The 21,014-nt window shown below is 48.8% G+C and overlaps 1 protein-coding gene across 2 annotated transcripts in view; it reads left to right on the forward strand.

The window, feature by feature from the left end:
• Positions 1 to 21,014, forward strand: part of KCNQ2 (potassium voltage-gated channel subfamily Q member 2) — a 77,618-nt gene that overhangs the window by 19,514 nt on the left and 37,090 nt on the right. Inside the window, exons 2-9 of one of the 2 annotated variants that reach the window (XM_055814517.1) lie at positions 5,063 to 5,153; positions 6,390 to 6,516; positions 7,660 to 7,835; positions 8,966 to 9,091; positions 11,421 to 11,531; positions 12,217 to 12,312; positions 13,025 to 13,119; positions 16,451 to 16,480. In XM_055814517.1, the coding sequence (XP_055670492.1) occupies positions 5,063 to 5,153; positions 6,390 to 6,516; positions 7,660 to 7,835; positions 8,966 to 9,091; positions 11,421 to 11,531; positions 12,217 to 12,312; positions 13,025 to 13,119; positions 16,451 to 16,480 (852 nt within the window). The remainder of the gene's footprint in view (positions 1 to 5,062; positions 5,154 to 6,389; positions 6,517 to 7,659; positions 7,836 to 8,965; positions 9,092 to 11,420; positions 11,532 to 12,216; positions 12,313 to 13,024; positions 13,120 to 16,450; positions 16,481 to 21,014) is intronic. The other variant, XM_055814518.1, reaches the window with a different exon arrangement.

Genomic DNA, 21,014 nt, shown 5'->3' on the forward strand with positions numbered 1-21,014 from the left:
CAGATCTTGGATGAGAGGATGGGGCTGGGCATGGCCAAACCTGCAGGTTCAGGACCTGATTTCGGAAAGGAGAGCATTTATTACGGCACAGGGCTGAAAGGCAGTACTCCCCACTTCTATTTTCAGCTCTGCTAGTGACTGAATTCTCCTTGGGAGATGATCTTGGCTGAGACGGAGGGATGTGGAAACCCAGAGTGAAGCATTTAGGCTCATATTTAGCCTTGTAAATGAATAGCCAGGTTGCAAATCGCAGCAGGATTGCTTGCATGAATAAAGATGACGGATGCTCCTGGCTGAGGGCAGGTACAATGCAACCATGTCTTTACCCCTGGAAAAACCATGGCCTTATCAGAGTTTTGCCTCTTGATTCACTGGAGATTTAAATGGAGTGTAAATATTCCCATTCTGATTACGAGGCTCTCTGAGTGTTAAAAGGCATTTGACAATCTCAGGTGTTCCTCAGTGTGGATGTTCTTTCACCTTGGTTTATTATCGCTGCTGCGTTTTCATGACCTTTGATTTACATTGAAGTTTTAGGTACTTGAATGCCAGGATTTCACGGAGACCACAGCAAATGGATCGCTGGGATTACAGATGGATTGCCATAAGCGTTTTGGTTTTTATTTTAGCACAGTTATCAACGCCTTGTTTACATCCCCAAAGTAATTTTTAAGTGTTTTAAATGTTTTAAGTTGCTTGGCATTGTACAGCTCTCAAATGCCTGTAGTAAAAGACTCCTTTTCCAGCTTTGCTCTTCCTAATTAAACAAATCATTAATTCCCTTTCCCAATTCCAGGGAAAGCCGACAAAGCGTGTAACAAGCAGAGTGGCTTGTTATGAGCTTGTGTCATTTCCCTGTTTTACATCCATCTCCACTGCATCCAGGAATGCAGTTGCTAATTATTGATGCTTCATCAGAGGAAGACCAATGTTTTTGCACTTCAGTGAATGTTATTTGAATACAAGTATTTCAGGAACAAATTTAAAGGTCTTTTTAAATTCTTATGTAAATGGCTGTGTAGATTCCTAGGGGTTTTCTTTTGGAAGGCAAATTAGATGATTAACCTGAAAAGCTTTGTGATGATTCTGTCTTATGCTTTTACTGTGGGGAAAAAAAGGACAATCTTTCCTGTTTCAAGTAATTTTAAGTATTTTTTTTTTTGTGAGGGGGAGTTCAGTCTTTTCTATTGCTAACCTGAAGCACAGTGGATATGAAATCTGGATATGCAGGTTTTGTGCCGGGATTTATAAATTGTAATAAGAAGCTTGCCAGGAATGTTTTAAGTCAACATAACCTTTGGATGTAAAGCCTGACTTTGGATTTATTAGCATTAGCAGCAGTCAAGATTTGCACAGCTGGGTCTTGCCTGAGCTTATAGGTCTGAGTAACAGGCACGGGGCAGCAGAAGGTGCTGGATGCCTGCAGGAATGGGTGGTGGGTGAGAAGCTGCAGTGACATGAGGTGCCCTTCTCCAGTGGGTCCAGGAGGCTGGAGCCAGCTTTCTCCATGCCCTCAGTACAGAGGAGACGGTGGTCCGAAGTCACGCGCTGCCCTTCGCATCCTGGCTTGGCTTTGGGAGAAGCTGGTGGTAGCTGCAGCCGTGCATCGTGCAGGACCCAGTTCCAGTCTGCTCTGGAGGAGGATATTGTCTTCTCCAAAGCGCTAAGCAGAATTGGCATCTTTAATGTAAAAGTCATTAGATGGGACATAATTAACGTTTCTTATTGCACATTAACATTACCCAGAGTCAGCCAGCAGACATAATTTGCTTTGATTAGATATGTAGCTTTAAAAATTAGATTCATCCCAACCCCTACACTATTTGTTGGCCTGTTTCCCTTTCTCTAGCTATCCATTATTGTCTGGAGCCCTTTCCTGTGCTGTCTGGGTGGATTAGGTGAAATTAAAGCAGAGTCAGCCTTCCTGTCCCCCACTGCCCTCCCTCGGTGGGAGCTCAGGGGATACACACCATCTCTGGTGGGGACATACCGCTTAGCTTTCTTCTTCCACCCCCCTGTCCAAGGGGGGTCTGCAGATCCTTCAAAGCTTCCCAAGATCCATACAGACCCCAACCCCCAAATTAATTTTCCTTGCAGAAAGGTTTTGTCCCTTAGTCTCCTTTTACAGCCTCCCAGAGGTTTGTGGACCACAGGGTCAAGCAGAGCAGTGGTACATCACTGTGGGGGTATTTTGGGATGCTTGTGCAGCTCATCCCATGATGAGCCAGTGCCTCCATCCCTTGCTGGCAGAACTGTTCCTTGCCGGGTGGCTGAATGTCCCTGTCAGGACTGAGACAGGGAGATTTTGGTCCACATGAGATTTGGCCATGGAACTCCTGCGCTTCATTGAAGAAGACAGTGCCTTCCCTGTTGCCTCCCATGCTCAGCAGTACTGTAATTAATGCTGGCCCTGCAAGTGTGATGTGCATCAGGTCTCCCCAGCACTGAGAGCCCTGGGGAGTGCAGAGCCAAAATTACAGCAGCACCGAGCCGGCCCTGGGGAGAGGAGGGGGATGAGGCTGTAGCAAGTGCTGGGGAAGGAAATGAGCAGCACCCACATGTCCCACTGCCCCAGCAGCACCCGGAGCTGGCTGGCTCTCCTCACATAACCACTGCTTGCACAATCCGCCCTTGGGATGTGAAGTGATAAAGTGATTTCTTTTCTTTTTTCTGCCCCCTTGATATATGCCTAGCAAAAAACTTAACGCACAGGAATCCTCTTTCTTGTGGCATTTGTTGCTGCCAGGACTCACTGTCTGAGCACAGCTTCGTTCTGCATCTGTCCGAGGTGGTCACCTTAGCAGACACCTCGTGCATGCCTGTGTTGGCATTGGCGCTTTGCTTTCAGCCCCTCCTCAGGCATTTTACTGTGATTTTTGGTCACAAGAGTACAACCCACGTTTTACTTCTTTAATCCGAAAATGCAGGATTTTCTTTTCCCCCTGATCCCTTTCTGTGATCATTTTTTTTTTTTTGGTTTTCCTCTTCTATTTTTCCTTTCATTGATTATTCATTTGCTTCTCACTCCAACACAGAAGTTTGCAGCAAAATCTGGGCCGCCGTGGGAGCAGGGCTGCCTGACCCAGTTGCAGCTCCTTTGCTCCAGCGGTGCAGGGCTCTGCTCCCCCCCTTGGGGTGGGCACAGCGGGGTCCCACTCCAGCTCGCAGGGCAGCCCAGGCAGCCTGGGGCATGTGGGGCTGCACGGAATCCGTGGGGCTGCAGGGCAGGATGCGGTCGGCTTGTTTATGGCGAGGGGTTTAAAAGACCAACTTGGGGAGAAAAAACATTTTAAGTGAGACACGGAGGGACACCATAAGTGGGATTGCAGGGGATGTTTTCTTACTTTCTTGAGGTTGCGACAAGTCTCCAGGTACCAGACCTGATATGAGAAAAGTAAATTTGCAGTGAGAAATCAGGCAATTTTCCTCAACTGGTCTACGCTTGAATTCATCTTGTTGCGGACAAAGCTCAGCCTTTGCTGAGATGGCTCAGAAGGTCCCTTCCCTCTGGCAGGCAGGGATGTTTCAGCCTGTGGTTCAACTAAATACTACAGATCCCCCAGTTTTCACTTGTTACTGTGACATTAATGGTCATTGCAAAGCCACAAGCACGACCCGGTGGTGTGAAACTCCTTTTCTTTATACAACAAAAAGGAACAGCACGCACCACCGGAACCGTACCTTATAAATATTCAACATGCAGTTTGTAGGAATGTGAGACAAAGCCAGGCAAATGAATTATTTAATGCTTTTAAAGAATGCAGCTTTTAGTTTCTCCTTGCGCTGGCCTACTTTATTGTATCGGTAAATGGATCTTTAGTAAATTAATTTCCCTCCTTTTGTTTGAGCAAGCAGTGGGCATCGCGGGCTGGTGGAAATAATCTCCATTCGTGAGTAGCTGCCAGGACACCTTCATAGCTGAGAACTCGGGGCATCAAGTGTCAGAGGAGAGTCAAGCTCCTGTCATTCATTCGGTGCCTTTTGATTTGTGTTAGTACCTCCAGCGTTCACAAAAAGCATGGAGCAGGCAGTTTTGATGGGGACAGCCTGTGAATGACAGGGTGGTGTGGCACTTCTGAAGTTGCTTTTGGGACAGCCCATGGGTTTAGACATCAATGAGACCTGGATGGATACTGTAAGGGTTTGGAGAATCTCCCGTATTTCATGGCAAATGAAAGAGGCTGAGAGAGCTGATATCAAAGCTGGGTCCCTCCCAGCTCCTGGCAGGATGGGGCTCCTTTGCGTCTCTGCCAGGCTGCGACAGAGAGGCCAGCCCAGCGCCCTGCCCGGTGGCAGAGTGCCTCTGGATCCATACTAAGGTACTGTCAGCACCAAGGTCACATCCCCTGGACTGGATCAAACCCCTACTGTGTCCTGTGTCTGGCCACAGACAAGCAGAGTAACAACCTTCCACCTCCCAGTGATACTACAACAAACTTAAAAAGTCGCCAGCCTTTGCAGGCGCTCAGGAATTAATCTGGAGTTCCTGCCTAGAAAAGAAACATTACATCCACCCCAAAATGTCCTACCTTGCAAGGATAGGAAGTGCAGTCCCGCTTCTTGTGTAGCTTTTTTTGTGGATGCGAATGCATCAGCAGAGCATCAGTGGAGCTTTCCCTGGGCTTGTGCCCAGCCTGTGCTCCTGCTCGTCAGCCCGCTGGGTCCCCTGTCCCTGCAGTAATACATTTCCCTGCTGGTCTGCATGCTTGTTGAAAGCATGTGGCAGTCGGGGCTGACAGTTCCTTGGGGAAATAATGTCAGAGGGGATCAGGGGAGTTGGATTGGCATCGGCCAAACTGGAAACAGTCTAGTGGGTCCATCAACATGTGACCCTTCCAGTTGGTAAAACCGGGGATTTCCCCTTTTTACCTCGTGGTGTAGCAGCAGCAGCACAGTAAATACTCATAGACAAATATGTCCAAAAATGCTCTCTGGACTAGTTTGATGAAGTGTGAGAAATTCCTGCTCTGAAAATTAACATTCTCTCTCTCTCTCTCTTTTTTTTTTTTTGTTTTTGTTTGGGTTTTTTTTGTTTGTTTTGGTTTGGTTTTGTGCTACGTAGTTTTCTACTAGTTTTCTCCTGTCTGGTGCTGTCTGTCTTTTCGACCATTGATGAGTACCAGAACAGCTCGGAAGGGGCCCTTTACATCCTGGTAAGTGGGGGGGTTGCAAATGAAGCCATCAGTAAGGCATTAAAACAAAGTAAAAAACCGCACAAAAACCTGAGGTTGCAGGTGTTTAACAGAGGCAAGAATTTAAGCTGTTGCTTGTGAGAAGGGGACTGCTGGAACCTGCAGGTAAGAAATAGGAAAATCTGTATCAGAAATAAACTAAAAATATTCTTAAGGATCCTTTAAAACCCTTCTTCCTAAACTCTTCCTTTGTTCTGCATTTATCTTCAATTACAAAACACAGTGGCAAGACTGATCCCAACTGAAAGGCGCTTTGATGTCCAACAGCTCCCAATATCTAAAGCCATGGATGCTCTGAGTAGGGGCCATCCTGTGTAGCTGCCTCCTCTCCCACGCTATAACATCCCTGCAACTATTTGATCCATCCCTGAGCTGCAGAGTTTTGTTCCTTAAGTAGCCAGGTGTCCCTCACAACGACAACGTGGCTTCTGCCATCAAGAGCCAGCAGAGATCCTGCCTGCACTGCCACATCGCAGGGCTGCCGGGTTCACCCCTCTCCTTTCCTTTTGCCTTTCTTCCTCTTCCCCAGTCGCTGCCCTACATTGACATCAAAAGGTACTGCAGACTAATTAGGGATTCGTCAGGTTTGGGACATGATAAAGCTGAGGCAAGCGCTGCTAGTAAAGAAATCAGCGGGAAGGGAGCGTGCGCAGGGTGTTCGGGTGGCGGTGCAAAAAGCTGTGGTGCCCTGCGTCGGTGTGCTGGCTTGGCACAGGGGATGGAGATCTACACCGCCCCTGCACCGGGCAGCACAGTCACAGCGACAACCGGTCCAGTTTTCTAGGGAAAAAAGCTCAAATTCCCTGTGAAGAGTCTTAGGGAGGAGTAGCCAGTGATTCCTGTCTCTGGTCTTCCCTGAGCTGCTCAGCTTTAACCTCGTCAAGTCCTGGAGACGAATGGCAGGGAGAGGAGCGGGTACTCGTCAATCCTCTGATGGGGCACGCAGACATGATAGGAAGGTGCAAACCTCTAGTTCATCACTACAATGTGCAGTACCTCTTGCCACCCCAGGGGAGGAAGGTGCGACAGCACAGAGCTGACAGTCTGTCAAGCCTGGGCTCCCAGTTTAATGGTGCGGACAGCTCTGTGATATATTTTCTGAGGTGCGCAGAGTTTAGTTTGGGGGTTTGTACGTGATTCTGGAGCATGCTTGCCATCACACTTCTATCTCAACTAATAGCGTTGTCTCCCTCGCAGGAAATTGTCACCATCGTGGTGTTTGGGGTGGAATACTTTGTGAGGATCTGGGCGGCTGGCTGCTGCTGCCGATACCGGGGCTGGAGGGGAAGGTTAAAATTCGCCCGGAAACCTTTCTGTGTTATCGGTAAGAGCTGCCTCTCTGCACGGGATTTCCCAAACCAAAAGGGCTATTGCTTGCGCGGTGCTCCTGTTCCTTGCATGCAGTTTGGGGGTTGATCCTCAGTTGCTTCGTGGTCATCTTGAGAAGGGAAAGAGCACAAAGGCACAAGGCCTAACCCACAGACATGTTTTTTGTTATTCTGCGTGAGCCCCCCCGCTGTTTCCCGCAGGCCTGGGAGCGCTCCCGTTGTACCCAGGCATCACTGACAGCTGCCCGCAGCCGCAGAAAGGGAGTTTGGCCAGCAGAGGCTGGGACCCCGCGGTGCTGTGTCCAACCTTGACAGCGACTCACTCACAAGTCATTGAAACTCTCTGTGTCTCGCTTTGCCTTCCCTGATGCTGATGAGCTGCCTCACAAGGGAGTTATGAGACTTAATTAATTCTTGTTTGTAATGTATTTGGCGATCCTCTTGTGAAAGGGGCCATCTGTGCGCAGCGGTTATTTTTAACGGGGTAAGGAGCGAGCAGAGAGGCTGTGCCATTCGCTGTGGAGCCTGCTTTCAAATGTCCGGGAGCTGGCGGTGGTCATGTGCAGGACCTTAGCTTATTCCACAGAAAAGCACTCCTTCAAAATTTGCATAGAAAACTGGGAAGAGGGAGGTTTACAGGATCTTTGAATTTGAGATATATAGAGCCAGGCTTTTTTTCTTGGACTTTTTCTTGGAGGCCTTTGGCTGTGAGCACCCCAGGATCATTATGGTGGGCCTCTAGGTGTTTTCACTCCCAGCTGAGATGGTGGAATTCAAACCCCTAGACAGCTGTGCGTAGCGGGCAGCTGCAGCTGGTTAAAAAGGGCAGGCATTCTGCAGGGCTTTGATCCAGTTTAGCGGGGTTAGCACTGGATCGTATCGGAATTCAGGCTTTGCAATATTTGACACATTTTCTATGGGAATGATGAGCGTGGAGAAGGAAACCAGGATGTTTTCCTAAGGTGTGTAGTGGCTCCATTCATCCTTAAGATGTATGCTGTGTCCTTCCAGCATGAGCTACAACTAATAGGAGATCACTTCCATGCACAGCCGTCCGCTGCCATGGCAGTCGGTGTGCCTTCCGTTCGGAAGCGGTTCAGGGATGTTTCTTCAGCTTTCCATGCCCTCTCTTCATGCAGACATCATGGTGCTGATTGCGTCCATTGCCGTGCTGGCAGCAGGGTCTCAAGGGAATGTCTTTGCCACCTCGGCACTCAGGAGCTTGAGGTTCCTGCAGATCCTGCGCATGATCCGCATGGACCGGCGGGGCGGCACCTGGAAGCTCCTGGGCTCTGTGGTCTACGCACACAGTAAGGTGAGCAAGTCCCAAGCAAGGACACTGAGTCACTCTGCATGTTCTCCCACCAGAGACACTGCTTTGGTTCAGTTCTCCAACCCAAACACCTCCCAGGCCTGGGGGGATTGGCAGGTAACACGGAGAGCAATGCAAAGTCAGAGACACAAGGTCCGATGAGCTCTCCGACCAGTAGAGAAGGGAGAGATGTTTAGATGTTTGCAGGGGATGTCTTGAACATAGCGACTACCTGCACACCGACACGGCTCATTTCAAAGAGCTAGCAATTAGCCAGCAGCCTCATTAAGCACAGGTGTTGCTGTGAGCCCTTTGTCTAGGCTGCACACTGCAGAGCTGATGCGTTTCTGGAAGCGCACCGTGCGAGCAGCAGCTTCCCACAGACACGATGCTTGTGCCATTCCTCTTCCCACCATGAGATCACAGACCAGTCACAGACCTGATCCCTGGTGTAAGGCACCTTGGCCTTTCTTCGGTTTGGGAAGAGATTGTTGACGATTTTTTTGTTTCCTGCTGCCAAATTTAGAAATGTAACGTTTCCTGCACTTTTTCCCCTGAAAAGCTTCACCAGCTTATCCAGAACCATGTAAAAATCATTGGGAATTTGTGGGTCTCTTTTAACCACTCTTGCATTAACTTCATCCAAAAACAATCATTCCTTTGAATTCTGAATTAAAACTTCCCTGAAACTGGGAGATATGGTATCCAGACCCCAGCCTTGTAGCTCCTCCCCTGTTAGTGGAAGGGACCTGCACTAAGCAGAGTCCCCAGGGGTCTGGAGATTCCCATTCCAGTTTTAACCCTACATCCCTGTGTGAACTGAGGAAATAGAATTATTTTTTTTTTTAGTCTTAGTTCTACATCTTGAAATAATGGAGCTCTTAGCAGTCCTTTTCCTTCTCCATTTGCTGTATGTGTTTAGATGGCGGGGTCTTCGGGACGGGGGCTGCCCCATGTGCGTGGCAGGGCCACCACCACTACCTTGGTCCCATCTCAACAAGGGGCACTACTGGTCTTGAACCAAAGCCCCAAAGCCTAAAAGAATTCAGATCCGACCACAAGCAAGCAACTCGGCTTTTGGAGATGCGCATCAGGATTGCAATATTCTCTTCTGTCCCTTAATGATCTTGCAGGAGCTGATTACTGCCTGGTATATTGGCTTCCTGTGCCTCATCCTGGCCTCTTTCCTGGTATACTTGGCCGAGAAAGGAGAAAATGAGCACTTTGATACATATGCAGATGCACTCTGGTGGGGTCTGGTAAGTATTTTTTATAGAACAGCTGCTGGTTATTAAAATAAAATGTCCATTAACCCGCCATCTTGTATCACTTATGTGAGGAATTGACTTACAGCGTGCTTAGTTAACATTTTTATTAAATGGCTTCAGGCTGCTCCGTTTAGGTTGTCTTCTTAAATAAACCTTGGAGAACATGTTAGGGAATCCCATTTCTTGAATTAGCTGGAGCTGCAAGGAAACTGGGAACTCATGTTGCTCTTAGTCGTGGGATTTAGCTCAGCAGAGGCAGGTCAGATAAAGACTCCATGCTCTACGGGGTGCTTTGATCATCATTTTGACAAGTATTGCCGCCCTTTAATTATTTAAAATCATACTTGGGCAATGCTCTGTTGAACACGCTGGAATACATTTTATAAAATTAATAAGGTCTAAGTACCAGAAAGACTCCGGCTCTGAAAGCACTCCCCTTTCACATCTTTGCTGACAAAGGAGGAAAGGGCAATACTTTTAGTTTGCTCTGTGTGTGCGCGTGCATGTGAATTATTGGATTACCCGATTAACAAAGAAAGAATTAATGACGTTCTAATCTTCTTGCATTATTATTCTCCTGCTCCGACACTGTGGCGCTAGTTTGGCCTTGATTACAAAGCATGTAATGAAAATCCCAGATCTGATCAAATCCCAGTAACAGGCTTGGGGAGGAATCGGCTGATCAAGCAGTTCCTGTGTTCCGACAGAGGGAAGGCAGCAGTAAATTGCTTTTCAAGTCCCTTGGTTATGACAGAAAAATAAAAACAAAGCTGAATTTGACAGAACTAGAAAATAAACAATGAGGAAGAAGTCACAGCCCAGATTAGAGCTCAGTCTTGGGAGAACCATGTGCAGATTTATCCCTCTTGCTTCCCAAGCTGTGTGAGCCTTTGGCAGCAGATCACCGCTCCCTGTTTCAGGACATGGAGCTGCACTGGTCTGTTTTGCCCCTGAGAAGCTCAAAGTAAAATCTGAGCTTCATTAAAATAAATAGGTTTTGTCATTGTCCAACTCACGGGTCCAGTACAGACATGTTAAGAGATGAGCAAGAGAAATCAAGTTTCAGGTTCAGAAACTTGTCCTTTGGTGTGATCTTAGTGAATCCAATCCTGGTAGTGGTCTATAGAAATTACAAAAAAATTGTAAACAAACTTTGCAGTGATTATGGAGAAAGCATTGCTTAGACTTTGTGTTTCAGTAAGGAATAGCCACGTAGATGCATTTTCTAACCACTTTGTCAAAATGGCATCTAATTGATAGGGCTTTTAGTGGGTCCAATTAAACAGTGCTTTGGGATTGTACTTCCATTTGTGTAAAAGTGATTTTATTCTAAGTTGAATGCATGAGGTTTCCAAAGCCACAGCAGCATGGTGTCAGCTCCCATCCCTGGGGCCACCTCTGTCCGTGGAGGCTATGGGACAGGGACGGCTTTCCACTTGGCATAGGGACCTTTGAGGTCCACTGGGGAGAAGTCTCAAAGGTGTTCCTAAGCAGACCATCTCTCCCTGCCTTGTGCTGCCAGTCCCAGATTCTCTAAATCCTGTCAGAAGCCTTGGGGGATACCCAACGTTTCCCACTATAGTGATGTCTGTGGACTGAAGGGGGAAAATGCATCTTTCCCTGCAGTTTGAAATTCAGGGTGTTCTTTGTCTCCAACAAATCTCTCAGCTCCATCCTCAAAACACACACAGCAGCTTGCCAGCACTTCCCTGGTGCACTGCAATAATGTTGGGGACGGGAGAAAATGTCCCTAAATGATGTTGCAGGAAGCAGCCAGAATTAATCCTGTTGGCCTAATATGTTGGTTTGAAATGGGAAGGGAGACCAGCTAATAGGCACCGCTGGCAAGATTGGGAATAAACAGCATCAGACCTTTATGTGTGCAAATAGCCCTGCCTGCTCTTGTGAGATGCCAGAGGGAGTCCGGGGGAATGGTGCCGGTTCGCTTCCCTGCCGAAGGCACAACCTCATCTCCCGGGGGAGGCTCAGAGCTGCCGCCAGCCTCTGCACCAGATGGCAGCTCTGTGTGTCAGCTGAAGGCAAGAGAATGCTCCCAACTGGTGTGAAAACCCAGCCTGTCGAGCAGGGAGGGTGGCAGCACAGTCCTGGGCATCGGGGCATCCCAGCTTCCCACGGAGACCTGAAGCAGCTGGGGTCCTCCTGGGCACCCCAGCTACCCCTCGACTCGGTTGGCTGGGGGCACGTGGGACCCTGCTCCCCCGGTCCCGCTGCGGTGCTGCGAGGGTTTGGGCTGTCTGGTTTGGTTTTGGTTCGGTTCTAAGGCTGTCTGACCGAGGGCTGTGCGGTGATGTCCCCGCAGATCACCCTCACCACCATCGGCTACGGGGACAAGTACCCGCAGACCTGGAATGGGCGGCTGCTGGCGGCGACGTTCACGCTCATCGGCGTCTCCTTCTTCGCCCTTCCTGCCGTAAGCGGAGGCGGCCGCGTCTCGCTGGGGGGGCTGATCTCGGCTGCGCTTTGTCCCCGGCCCCCGGTGCTGGGGCAATGCCACAGCTACGTCCAGTGGAGTGATGCACCCAGAGAGCTCCCGACTGCAACTGCTCCCTGGCTTTTGAGTCAAAGTAAAAGAGAGCAGAGGGGAAACCCTCTCCGAATGTCCACAGCTCGGGCGCTATGTAGATGAGCAAATGGCATGGAAACTCTAGATGCGGCTCTGCACAAACATTTGTTGAAACGAAGCCGTTTTTCTCTTGCAAAGGGCTGTTCCTAGGCGGGATTGTGCCTTTTCAGCCAGTTGCCCCCATCTCTTTCAGAGTGCGTTTCAGTGTGGTGCATGGAGCTGATTTGCCCCTACGGGGATAATTTGCTGAATGCCAGCACAGTGTGGTTGTTTTGTATTTTATCAGCTGGCTGGAGGTTATTTTGGGAAAAGCAGCAACTCCAGTGAGCGCCAGTAAAGTCTGCTGCCCCTTCACAGGGAAGGGAGTGTTTCTGCCAGGGCTGCCTCGGCTGGAGGCTGCTCCTTCCTTCCCCTGTGTGTTTGAAACAAAAAACCACCCAGAACAAACCTTTGGAGAGAAAGCTGGCTGCAATTTTTAAGTGGAAGCTTAGCTAAAGCCCCACTAACTGCAGATTTTTGTCCTCTTCCCCAGGGCATCTTGGGTTCAGGGTTTGCTCTGAAGGTCCAAGAGCAGCATCGACAAAAACACTTTGAGAAGAGACGAAACCCAGCAGCGGGCCTGATTCAGGTGAGGATCATGTCCAAGGAGCCTTGGGCTCACGTCGTCCTGATTTTAGGGGGCTTAATAGACTTCTAGAAGTTGGGGAGGAGATGGGCAGGTGAAAACTGGGGCCGTGTGTGTAAGGTGTGAGACAGCAGCTGGTGACTGGTCTTGTCTGGGAATAAATGCCAGGAAATCAGCCTTGGGAAAATAGCGTGTGGTAGGCAATCTAGGGGAGAAAAGGAACGAAATCCAGCCCAGTGCAGCAAGACAAATGCATTAGGACAGTCTGTTTTCACCCAATTTTTTTTTTCCCCCAAAGAGAATATTTATACTGATATAAAGTTACAATTGGGAGCATTTTTTTCACGGTAACAGATGTCTGCGCAGAAGGTTGGCCTTGGTGTGTATCTTGGAGATTTGAAATTAGAGTAATTTTACGTTCCCCTGCTCCTCTCTCTCCAAGTTTTTAAACTCCCTAATGGGCAACAACACCCATTTGATACCTGACCTCAGCCTGACAGTGAGTGCTGGGTACTCACAGCGTTCTTAGCTGGGCTCACATAGGACTGTCATGGTACCACCCCAGATTCGTCACATATCCAGTCAAGGAAGAGCCGAAATGCTGGACCCTTCCCACAGAAAACAGAGGGAGGAGTCGGTGTTGGCTGAGGTTTATAAAACTGAGGGTAGTGCTGGCCATGCCAGGGTCCACAATCCCGCTGTGTCTTCTCCGCAGGCGGCTTGGAGATTCTATGCCACCAACCTGTCCCGGACAGACCTGCACTCCACCTGGCAGTACTACGAACGCACTGTCACCGTCCCCATGTACAGGTACCTCATCCTCTAACTGCCTCTTCCACTGCCTTCCTCGTGATGCCACTGTCTCCATATTTATTTTTGTTATCTGGATGTATAGTTTTGTTTATTTATTTACTTTTTTATGTTACAAAAGTGGATTTCAAGAGCTCTTAAGGGCTGGTATATGCTTTTTCTTTTGGAGTTGGTTTTTTTTTTTGCTTTGGATTTTTTGTGTACTTCTTTTTGACTTGATTTTAATTTCCCTGTTGTTTTGTGTTTTTTTTTTTTTCTTTTTGTGTCTGTGTGTGTACATGCTCTTCTTTTCACCTTTATTTCTCCGAGTCCACTGGTAGTTGCGTTGTGTTGTGACAGTTGCCGCGCCCAGGTGTGAAGACCTCCCTCCCGAGCTGCCCTGGATCGTAGGTAAATGCTGCCCTCACCCTGTGTGCAGCTCCTCGCACCCACTTGAGCTCTCCCTGCCGTTCCAGCTGGTGTCTAATGGTCCTTCTGCCTTTCAGCAAACTTCTGTCCCTCCCTTGACTGGCCCAGCACTCCCCCTAGGTGCATTTGCCCTGGGTCCCCCTTTCCCTTTTTTTCTCTTAAGAGGGGGAAAACCAAATCAGGATCCAGTGAACATTTTCCCATTTCTTGCATTTCATTTATCCATCATGATTTGTTGACGTGAGTAGGGAAGGGCAGCGGAGCCTGGCAGATGATGCTGATAAAGCACCGTTGTGTTTTAGCAGCATCCGTCTGGCTTGCTTTAAGGAGAGGTAACTCGTCATCACACCCAGGCAGCTTTTTTCAGTTGAAACGACACGGGTTAGAGCACTGCTGTGGGAATTCACAGCCTCTTGGGATTTGGAGCTTCATGGAGATGAGAACAGAGTCCCCTGCCATGCCTTGCTGCCCTCCGGGACGTGGGGAAGCGCCGCATCCCCTGTGTCACTCTCGGAGTTGGTGGCATCAAGGAGAGAATTCCCCCGAAGCTGAAATGCAAAACATTGCTGTTCATTTTCCACTCCACACTGCACTGCATCCCAGGCAGGGCTGTGCATCCCTTTATGGCAAGTTTTTAGGGGCTACCCAGATCTTTCTGGGTCTGTAGAAGAGTCAGACATGTTCCTTAGATATTCCCATAGCTTCACAGGGTTTTGTTGGGCGTGATGCTTTCCCTGTGTCCAGTTTCCCTGCTCCCAAACAGGACTGTGGTCCGATGCTGGGTTGTGCCACTGCAGGTGTGAATCCCTTTCTGTTTTCCCATGTTACTGGTGCCTTCTAGCCCTCAGGCAGACAGTCTGGATATATTTCCTAGGGTAAGCATTAGCCTGTATTTGAAACACAGCAGCCAGCCTGTTAATCCATCTTAAAAACCTGTTGGAAATCACGTTGTCCTGGTCAGTAAGTTTTCATTGGATTTTTTCCCAGTGTGTGTCTGATCGGTTGCTTTTTCTCTAGAGATTTATGAATCAGCTTCAAGACTTTTCTTAAAAAACCCTCAAAAGCAACAACCCAACAAAACAGAACAAAACTGTTTTCCAATAGCATTACAGCCACCCATCGAAACTCTCCCTCCCAGGATCTGACCTTCTTGCTGTACATTTGCAGCCCTGCTGAGATCAGCTGCTGGGGAGGATGAGGACCAGAACCTGGTCCAAAGTCCACTGCAAATCACAGAAAGCCAGGGGCTGATTTCGGTGGGCTTTGCCAGGTTTTGCTGCTCTTTAAAAGACTGAACTTGCCACGCAGCCAGGCATGCAGTGACACCCTTTCGCATGAGGGTGCGCTGGGGTCATTACCTGCTGCTTAATCCACTTGTTAAAGCCTGTATTTCCTGTGGATTTAGTATGCAGGAAGAAAACTAAGCTAAAGAGCTCCAGAAGAGGCTAAATAAAAACTTTGGGGAGGAGAAGAAGCAAAAAATATAGTTTGGTGAAGAGCCCAGCTGCTATCTTGAACAAAAAAAACCAGGACAAGGTTGTAGCAGGGTCGTTTGCTGGCTGATGCCATGGGTGCTGCTCCCAACATGGGCCCCAAGCAGCAGTGTCACCCTGGCCTTCCCTGAGCACAGGTTTCTTTTCTCTCCCAGCTTCACCCTTAAATCCCAACCTGTCTGTGCACAAAGTGAACATCACCTGGGAGAGTGAGCCGTTTGTGCACCGATGGAGTCAGCTGTTAGTCAAATTGCATTTTTGACCAAGAAAGCAGCAAACCTCTTTTGAATGTATTTTGGATGCAGTCAGATAATTTAATTGGGGGGTGGGGTGGTGGTGGTGGTGGAAGGGGAGTTACTGTATGTTCTGGCTGCAGCTTCCATCACTCACACTGTCCATCTATCCTTGTCTACCCACTTCACTAAGCCAGCTGGCAGGCGCTGGCCGCTCTGCGCCGGTGCAGCCTCAGCAGCACGTGGAGCCCCGCGCTGCTTTAAGGCGACGGCTGCTAATGCACACGTGGTTAGGAAGTGGGTTGGAGGAGCACAGTACCCCCATCTCCCCGCCGGGTGCCTGGCACCCTTTCTGCTCAACATCGGGCTGCTTATTCCTCATAGCAGGAGCCCTGTGACTTGGGCGTACCTGTCTTCTCAAGGCATCCCCGAAAGACTGGCTGCTTGACAGGAGAAAATTGTTGCACATGCCTTGGAGGAGCTCACGTCTCTCCAGAACATCACTCAGATCACTGCAGTAGCACGAGTCTCACTCATTTGGGGAAAATGTGGTGGCCTCTGAGAGATCTCAGATTTCATCTTTGAATTAAAAATGTGGTAGAACCAAATCTGAAACATGCACGAGGCTCCTGTACATGCAGGTATGGGTTGGGCTTGTGATGCACGTGTAGCGGGGTGCGCCCAGACATCGTAACCTGTTACGCATCAGCCACTGGATTTGCTGAAAAAAAAATCTCTTTATTATCACTCATGGGAACAGGGCCTTGATCTCAACTACGTTCATATATTGGTCTTCACTAAGAAAAACCCACCGGCACAACATTCAGCCCAGCCCAAGGAGACCTTGGCTGATGGGACCAGGGGCTGTGGATGTCTCATGAAAGGTGTCTTGGAGGCCTCCACATTCTCCCTGCCTGTGGTGCCCATTTGCTTTCGGAGCAAGGTGCCAGCTGCCTGTCCCCAAGGGTGACATGGGCATGCAGTGGTTTCTGAGCTGGCTGCAGTGGGAGCGAGCTCAGCCCACGCTCCTGTGCTCACCTGTACGCCTGGTCACAGCGCATCTGCTCCTGGGTATACTTTGTTCATATGCTAATTTTCTTTATTCTGTTTCTTTTCCCCTTTCCTCCACCCCACCTTTCCCCCCTGTTTTTCTTTCTCTTATCCCTTTGGTTTTCTTTGGTGAAAATACTTGAAAAGCACGCAAACACAAACGTATGGTGCCTCCAGGTATGAAGTGCATGTGACTCTGAAACTGTGTGTCATGTCACTCCTTGTTCTTCGTTTGGGACTGTAACATGCAAAGGCTTTAATTAAAAAAAAAAAAAAAGAAAAGAAAAAAAAAAAAGAGAAAAAAACAGAAACCTCTGAAGATCATTTTTTTCAAAGGAATGAGTGAAAGCCCAAACCAGACTCCCCATCCTGCTGCCTACAGACTAACTCCATGCACCTCCATGTACATCTTAGCTATTGGTACACACAAGTGTTGGGGAACTGTCTGCCAAAAATGACAATTTGAGGAAGGAGAGTGGGAGAGAGCTTGATAAGCTTGCTTTCTTAAGGATGATTTCTTGATGGTCTTACCAACCTCCTCCAATTCATACAATGCTTAACAAGAAAACTTCCCTGTTCATACTTCCATTTTCCCTCTGCCGTCACTGCTGCGTGTTCCCCTTTCTCTAGCCCTCTGTTCCCATCCTTCCTTGTATCATTTGCCTCACTTCATGCTGTAGGAGCTGTGCCCACCAGGTAACACTGAATTTGCTGAAATCTGCTGAATTTGCTGGTGTGGTGGCACCATGGGACGCATCAGTGGTAGCACGGAGTAAAACCACAGCAGCGGCCGTGCCTGCTTTTGAGGACGGCATCTGGAGGAGGGGGAGATCTGGAATGCTAAACTGAAATGATCATTCAGTTCTAGTAATCCAGTCTGATTTTTGGGAAAAGGACATCTCATCTCAGCAGGACTTTTCCATTTCAGTTTTTTCTTCCAAGACTGACCTGGAGCCAAGCTCCAGTTATTCAGTCTGGGACTTAATCTTCTGGGATCAATGCAAATGCAAAGACCTGTATATGGCGGTATAAGATTTATGGTAAATAATATTGTCTCAGGTTCTTCAAAAAAGAGTGGATTTTCAAATCTCAAGCATATTTTATATGAGGTGGGTATCTGAAGGTGTAGTCAGGTCAATATTTTAAGATGGGGAATAAATTACTTGCATTTCAAGACTAGGGGCCAAGCTCTGTTCTTAGAGCAGTTTAAATCCTCACTAGATGCATTAATGCTGATGTGATTTAGTGCTTGATCTCCAAACCCGGTTCCAGTTTTCACAGATGCAAGTTTTACAGCCTTAGTAAATCACCCTTACTACTTTGTGTGCTTAATTTACAGCAAATTGCATTGGTGAGTTGCAAGTATAATATTATAAGTGCATTTTTCTCTGAGAGTCTCATGAGAATCAGACATTTTTCTATGCTGAGAGTGAAATAAGAGCATGCCACTTCCACTTCTTATAATAAAATACTTTATAAGTTTCATAAATGTTCCCAATTATGAAATATAGCTTAGGCTGGAGAGGCATAAAGTCAGGGTTGGGGTAAAAATTGGTTCCTCATAGGAACTCCAACACAGCATGGAGACTCATTTAAGTCCCCATCCCATTCCGGCATCCATCTCCTGGTCACCCTCTTCCTAATTGTTCATACTGGGGCTGTTCAAAAAAAATCATCATCGTTTCTATGTGTGTGTGCGTGTTGTGGTGTGCGCTCGTGTTTGTGTATGCTCCCACCCTGTTGTGTGCTGCTGCTCTCCTCGTGTTGTGGGGTTATGATGATGTCCTGGCCGGAGGCATGATATCCCTACTGTCCCCAAATGCTTGAGCATTATCTGTGCTACCAGGAATAGCAAATGTGCCTTCCCTTTGGATGGGGGAGCCGGCACCTTGAGTTAGTGTGGCATTTCTCTGTGCTGTACGGGGAGGGGTGATGGGAAGCAGCTGTAGGTACCACTGGGTCCCCTGCGGAGCTGGCGACTCAGAAGTGTTGCTGTGGTGGGTGGCATGAGCTGTGTGTGTTCCTGTGGTGTGCAGATCTTCTCACCCAGCTCCCCTTTAACTGAAACGTGCTTCCCTTGCTAACAAGTGACACACAGACCAGGAGGAGAGAGAGAAAACGTGAGATGCCCCAGCCGGAGGTCCTTTCTTCACGTCTCTGGAGGACACAGTGGCACCTGCATCACCTGTTCGCTGGGCACGCACCCCAGGGCAGGGTGCCCTCCATCCAGCATTTTGTAGCAAAGCTCGTTTAACGCACTGTGCAGAGCCCTGCCTTTTCTTTGAGGTTGTGGTGAAATAGTGCGATGCAGCAGCTCTTCCCCAAGCGGCTCTCGTAATGACAGCTTAGGCTGAGCGTTCAATTCAGATTAAATTTCAGGTCAAGTACATGGATGAGCTTACACCCATTTGTAATAATTATTGTTTCAGTAAAACATTGCTTTTTTCCACAACGTGTACCAGGACTGTCACCCTACCACAGAAATGGTGAAATTCTGTGTTTGCTTGTGTATCTTTGCCTTTGCATAGAAGCATCTGTGGTGGCCCGAGAGGTTGCCACCTTCAGCACAGTGTAGACCTTGTGTTACGGGCTAATAATGAAAGGAAGGAGCTCCTTTGGGGATCCCGAATCCTTCAATCTAGTGAGCTCTTCAGCTCTGAGGCTTGCATTGTTGGGAGCCCTGGATTTGTGATCCCAGCTGGAGAATGGAGGGCTGTTGTCCCATGTTCTGATGGGTATGGACCTCCCTGGGAAACTAACTCACCAGTTGTGCACCCTTCGTTAACTGCCGAGTACACTTTGTGCTTGATTTGATGGACCTCCTTCTCCTGTCTTGGAACACATCTGCAAACCCTGCGTGGGTTGAAGGGAGGCGACAGCCCAGCACTCATGCACTGCTCTGCTGCACCAAGGTCAACTTCTTCCTGATGTCTTGAGTGAAGAGGATCATTAATTCATCAGATCAGGATGTGCTCTTCTCTGGATGGAAGTGAACAGAGCTGGACTGGGGAGCTGAGCCAAAATTTTCTGGCCTATTTTTATACTTTTCTCCATACTTAGGATTGGAAAAATTTCTGATTGCCTTAATCTTGCAAACACCAAATCTGCTCTGCTGATCAACTGTGTTTTTGAGGATGAGTTCTGTGCATGCAGAGGAGAGGCTTTTCCAGTTGGTTTTTTTCCAGTCAGAGGAAACCTGAAACTATTGGTCTCATAATGGCTGAAAAAATGTGGGTGTGAATACCTCTGCCTTTATTTTACAGTAAGCAACAGCCCCATTTCTTACAGTACCTCAGCTGAGACCAGTTCGAGACCGGTCTGGTCATTTGCAAGCACTTGCACACCTTTCCTTCCAGTCCTAAGTTGCAGTTTTGGGACAGTTTGAATACGTCCTTCTTGCTTTCATTAAAACCTACACGGCTCATCCTACGTGGTTCATTTTCCAGCAAAGGCAGAAATAAACATTGCCTTGGGGTTATGGCTCTTTGGGCTGTGGCCCCAGCCACACAGATGTGGGCAGCTGCAGGCAGCCTGTCCCCAGCCTGCCAGCAGCCCCTTGTCCTCCCCTCCATCCCTGCAAGGATGCATCTTCCCGCTTGCTTGTCACAAGTGCGACCAGAGACGGCTGTGGCACTGACTTTGCACCCTCTGGGCACAGCGATGGCATGTGGCACTTCAACAGTTTGACAAGGGCACGCTGGTGGCCCAGCAAGGATTTTGCAGCAAGCCATGGGATAAGCCCTGTTAGCCTTGGCCCTGAATGCAGAGTCCCCATGGGTGCTCTGAATTAGATGCTGCTCTTCCCAACCGTGTGCAGCGTTCTCCGTCCTGCCCCCAACACCTCCAGCTCGCATCTCTCTTGGTTAAAAACCTGACTGTGAAATGTTAAATATTGATGGAGCAAGCCCCAGTCCCCCAGGGTCTGACGGAAGAAAACAAAAGTGGATGCGGGAGCTGATTCAATGGCTTTTAGTACAAAAGCAGGACAGGCAACAGGGTGTTTGTTCGTTGGCTTTTTTTTTTTAATCATTAACGAGGATTCCCATTGTCAGGTTCTGTTTCATCCTGAGAAAGGAAGGAAACTCATTGTTTACTGAAGGCAATGTTACATGGGTTTGCCTCGTTTTGGGGCAAAACCTGACATGAAGGTAGGGAGCTGGTTAAACTTGACCCTGGAGCGCACTGCTGTTTCTCCTGGGGTGCTCCCAACCTCAGGTCTCTGTTTTCTCTGCCCTATAAGCCACCCTTTCCCATGCCTCCCCACACTCCCAAGAGCAGCAGGGTTGAGTTTTCGCAGTTGCCTCCAAAACCAGAGCTTCCCTCCGCTTCACAGGCGGCCGAAGCGTGGAGCCCCACAGAGAGCAATGGAGCCGTGGGGCTGCGGGTGAAGCAGCCTCCGGCCGAGCCACCGCCATCCTGCTCAGAAACCCTGGCAGCGGCTTGTGTCTTGGGAGATTCAAAACCCGGCGGTGCAGATGAGTTTCTCTCTCTCTCTTGCTGTCACCCTCTGTCTTTCCCGCCCCCGCCCCCCCCCCCCCCCCCCCCGCTCTGCCTTAGGATGCTGTTGGAAGTAGCAGCCAAACCCGTCTCCATCCTTCCTGAGCTGTCCCCCAGTTGCAGTTGGTGGCACGAAGCTGGTTCTGGTTGAAAGAATGGGGCAGCGGGGGAAGGTCCTGAGACAGGAGGCTCTGAAATCAGCTCTGCCTGAATA

Source organism: Falco peregrinus, chromosome 9 (genome assembly GCF_023634155.1).
Source record: "Falco peregrinus isolate bFalPer1 chromosome 9, bFalPer1.pri, whole genome shotgun sequence".
In the NCBI taxonomy this organism is placed as follows: domain Eukaryota; kingdom Metazoa; phylum Chordata; class Aves; order Falconiformes; family Falconidae; genus Falco; species Falco peregrinus.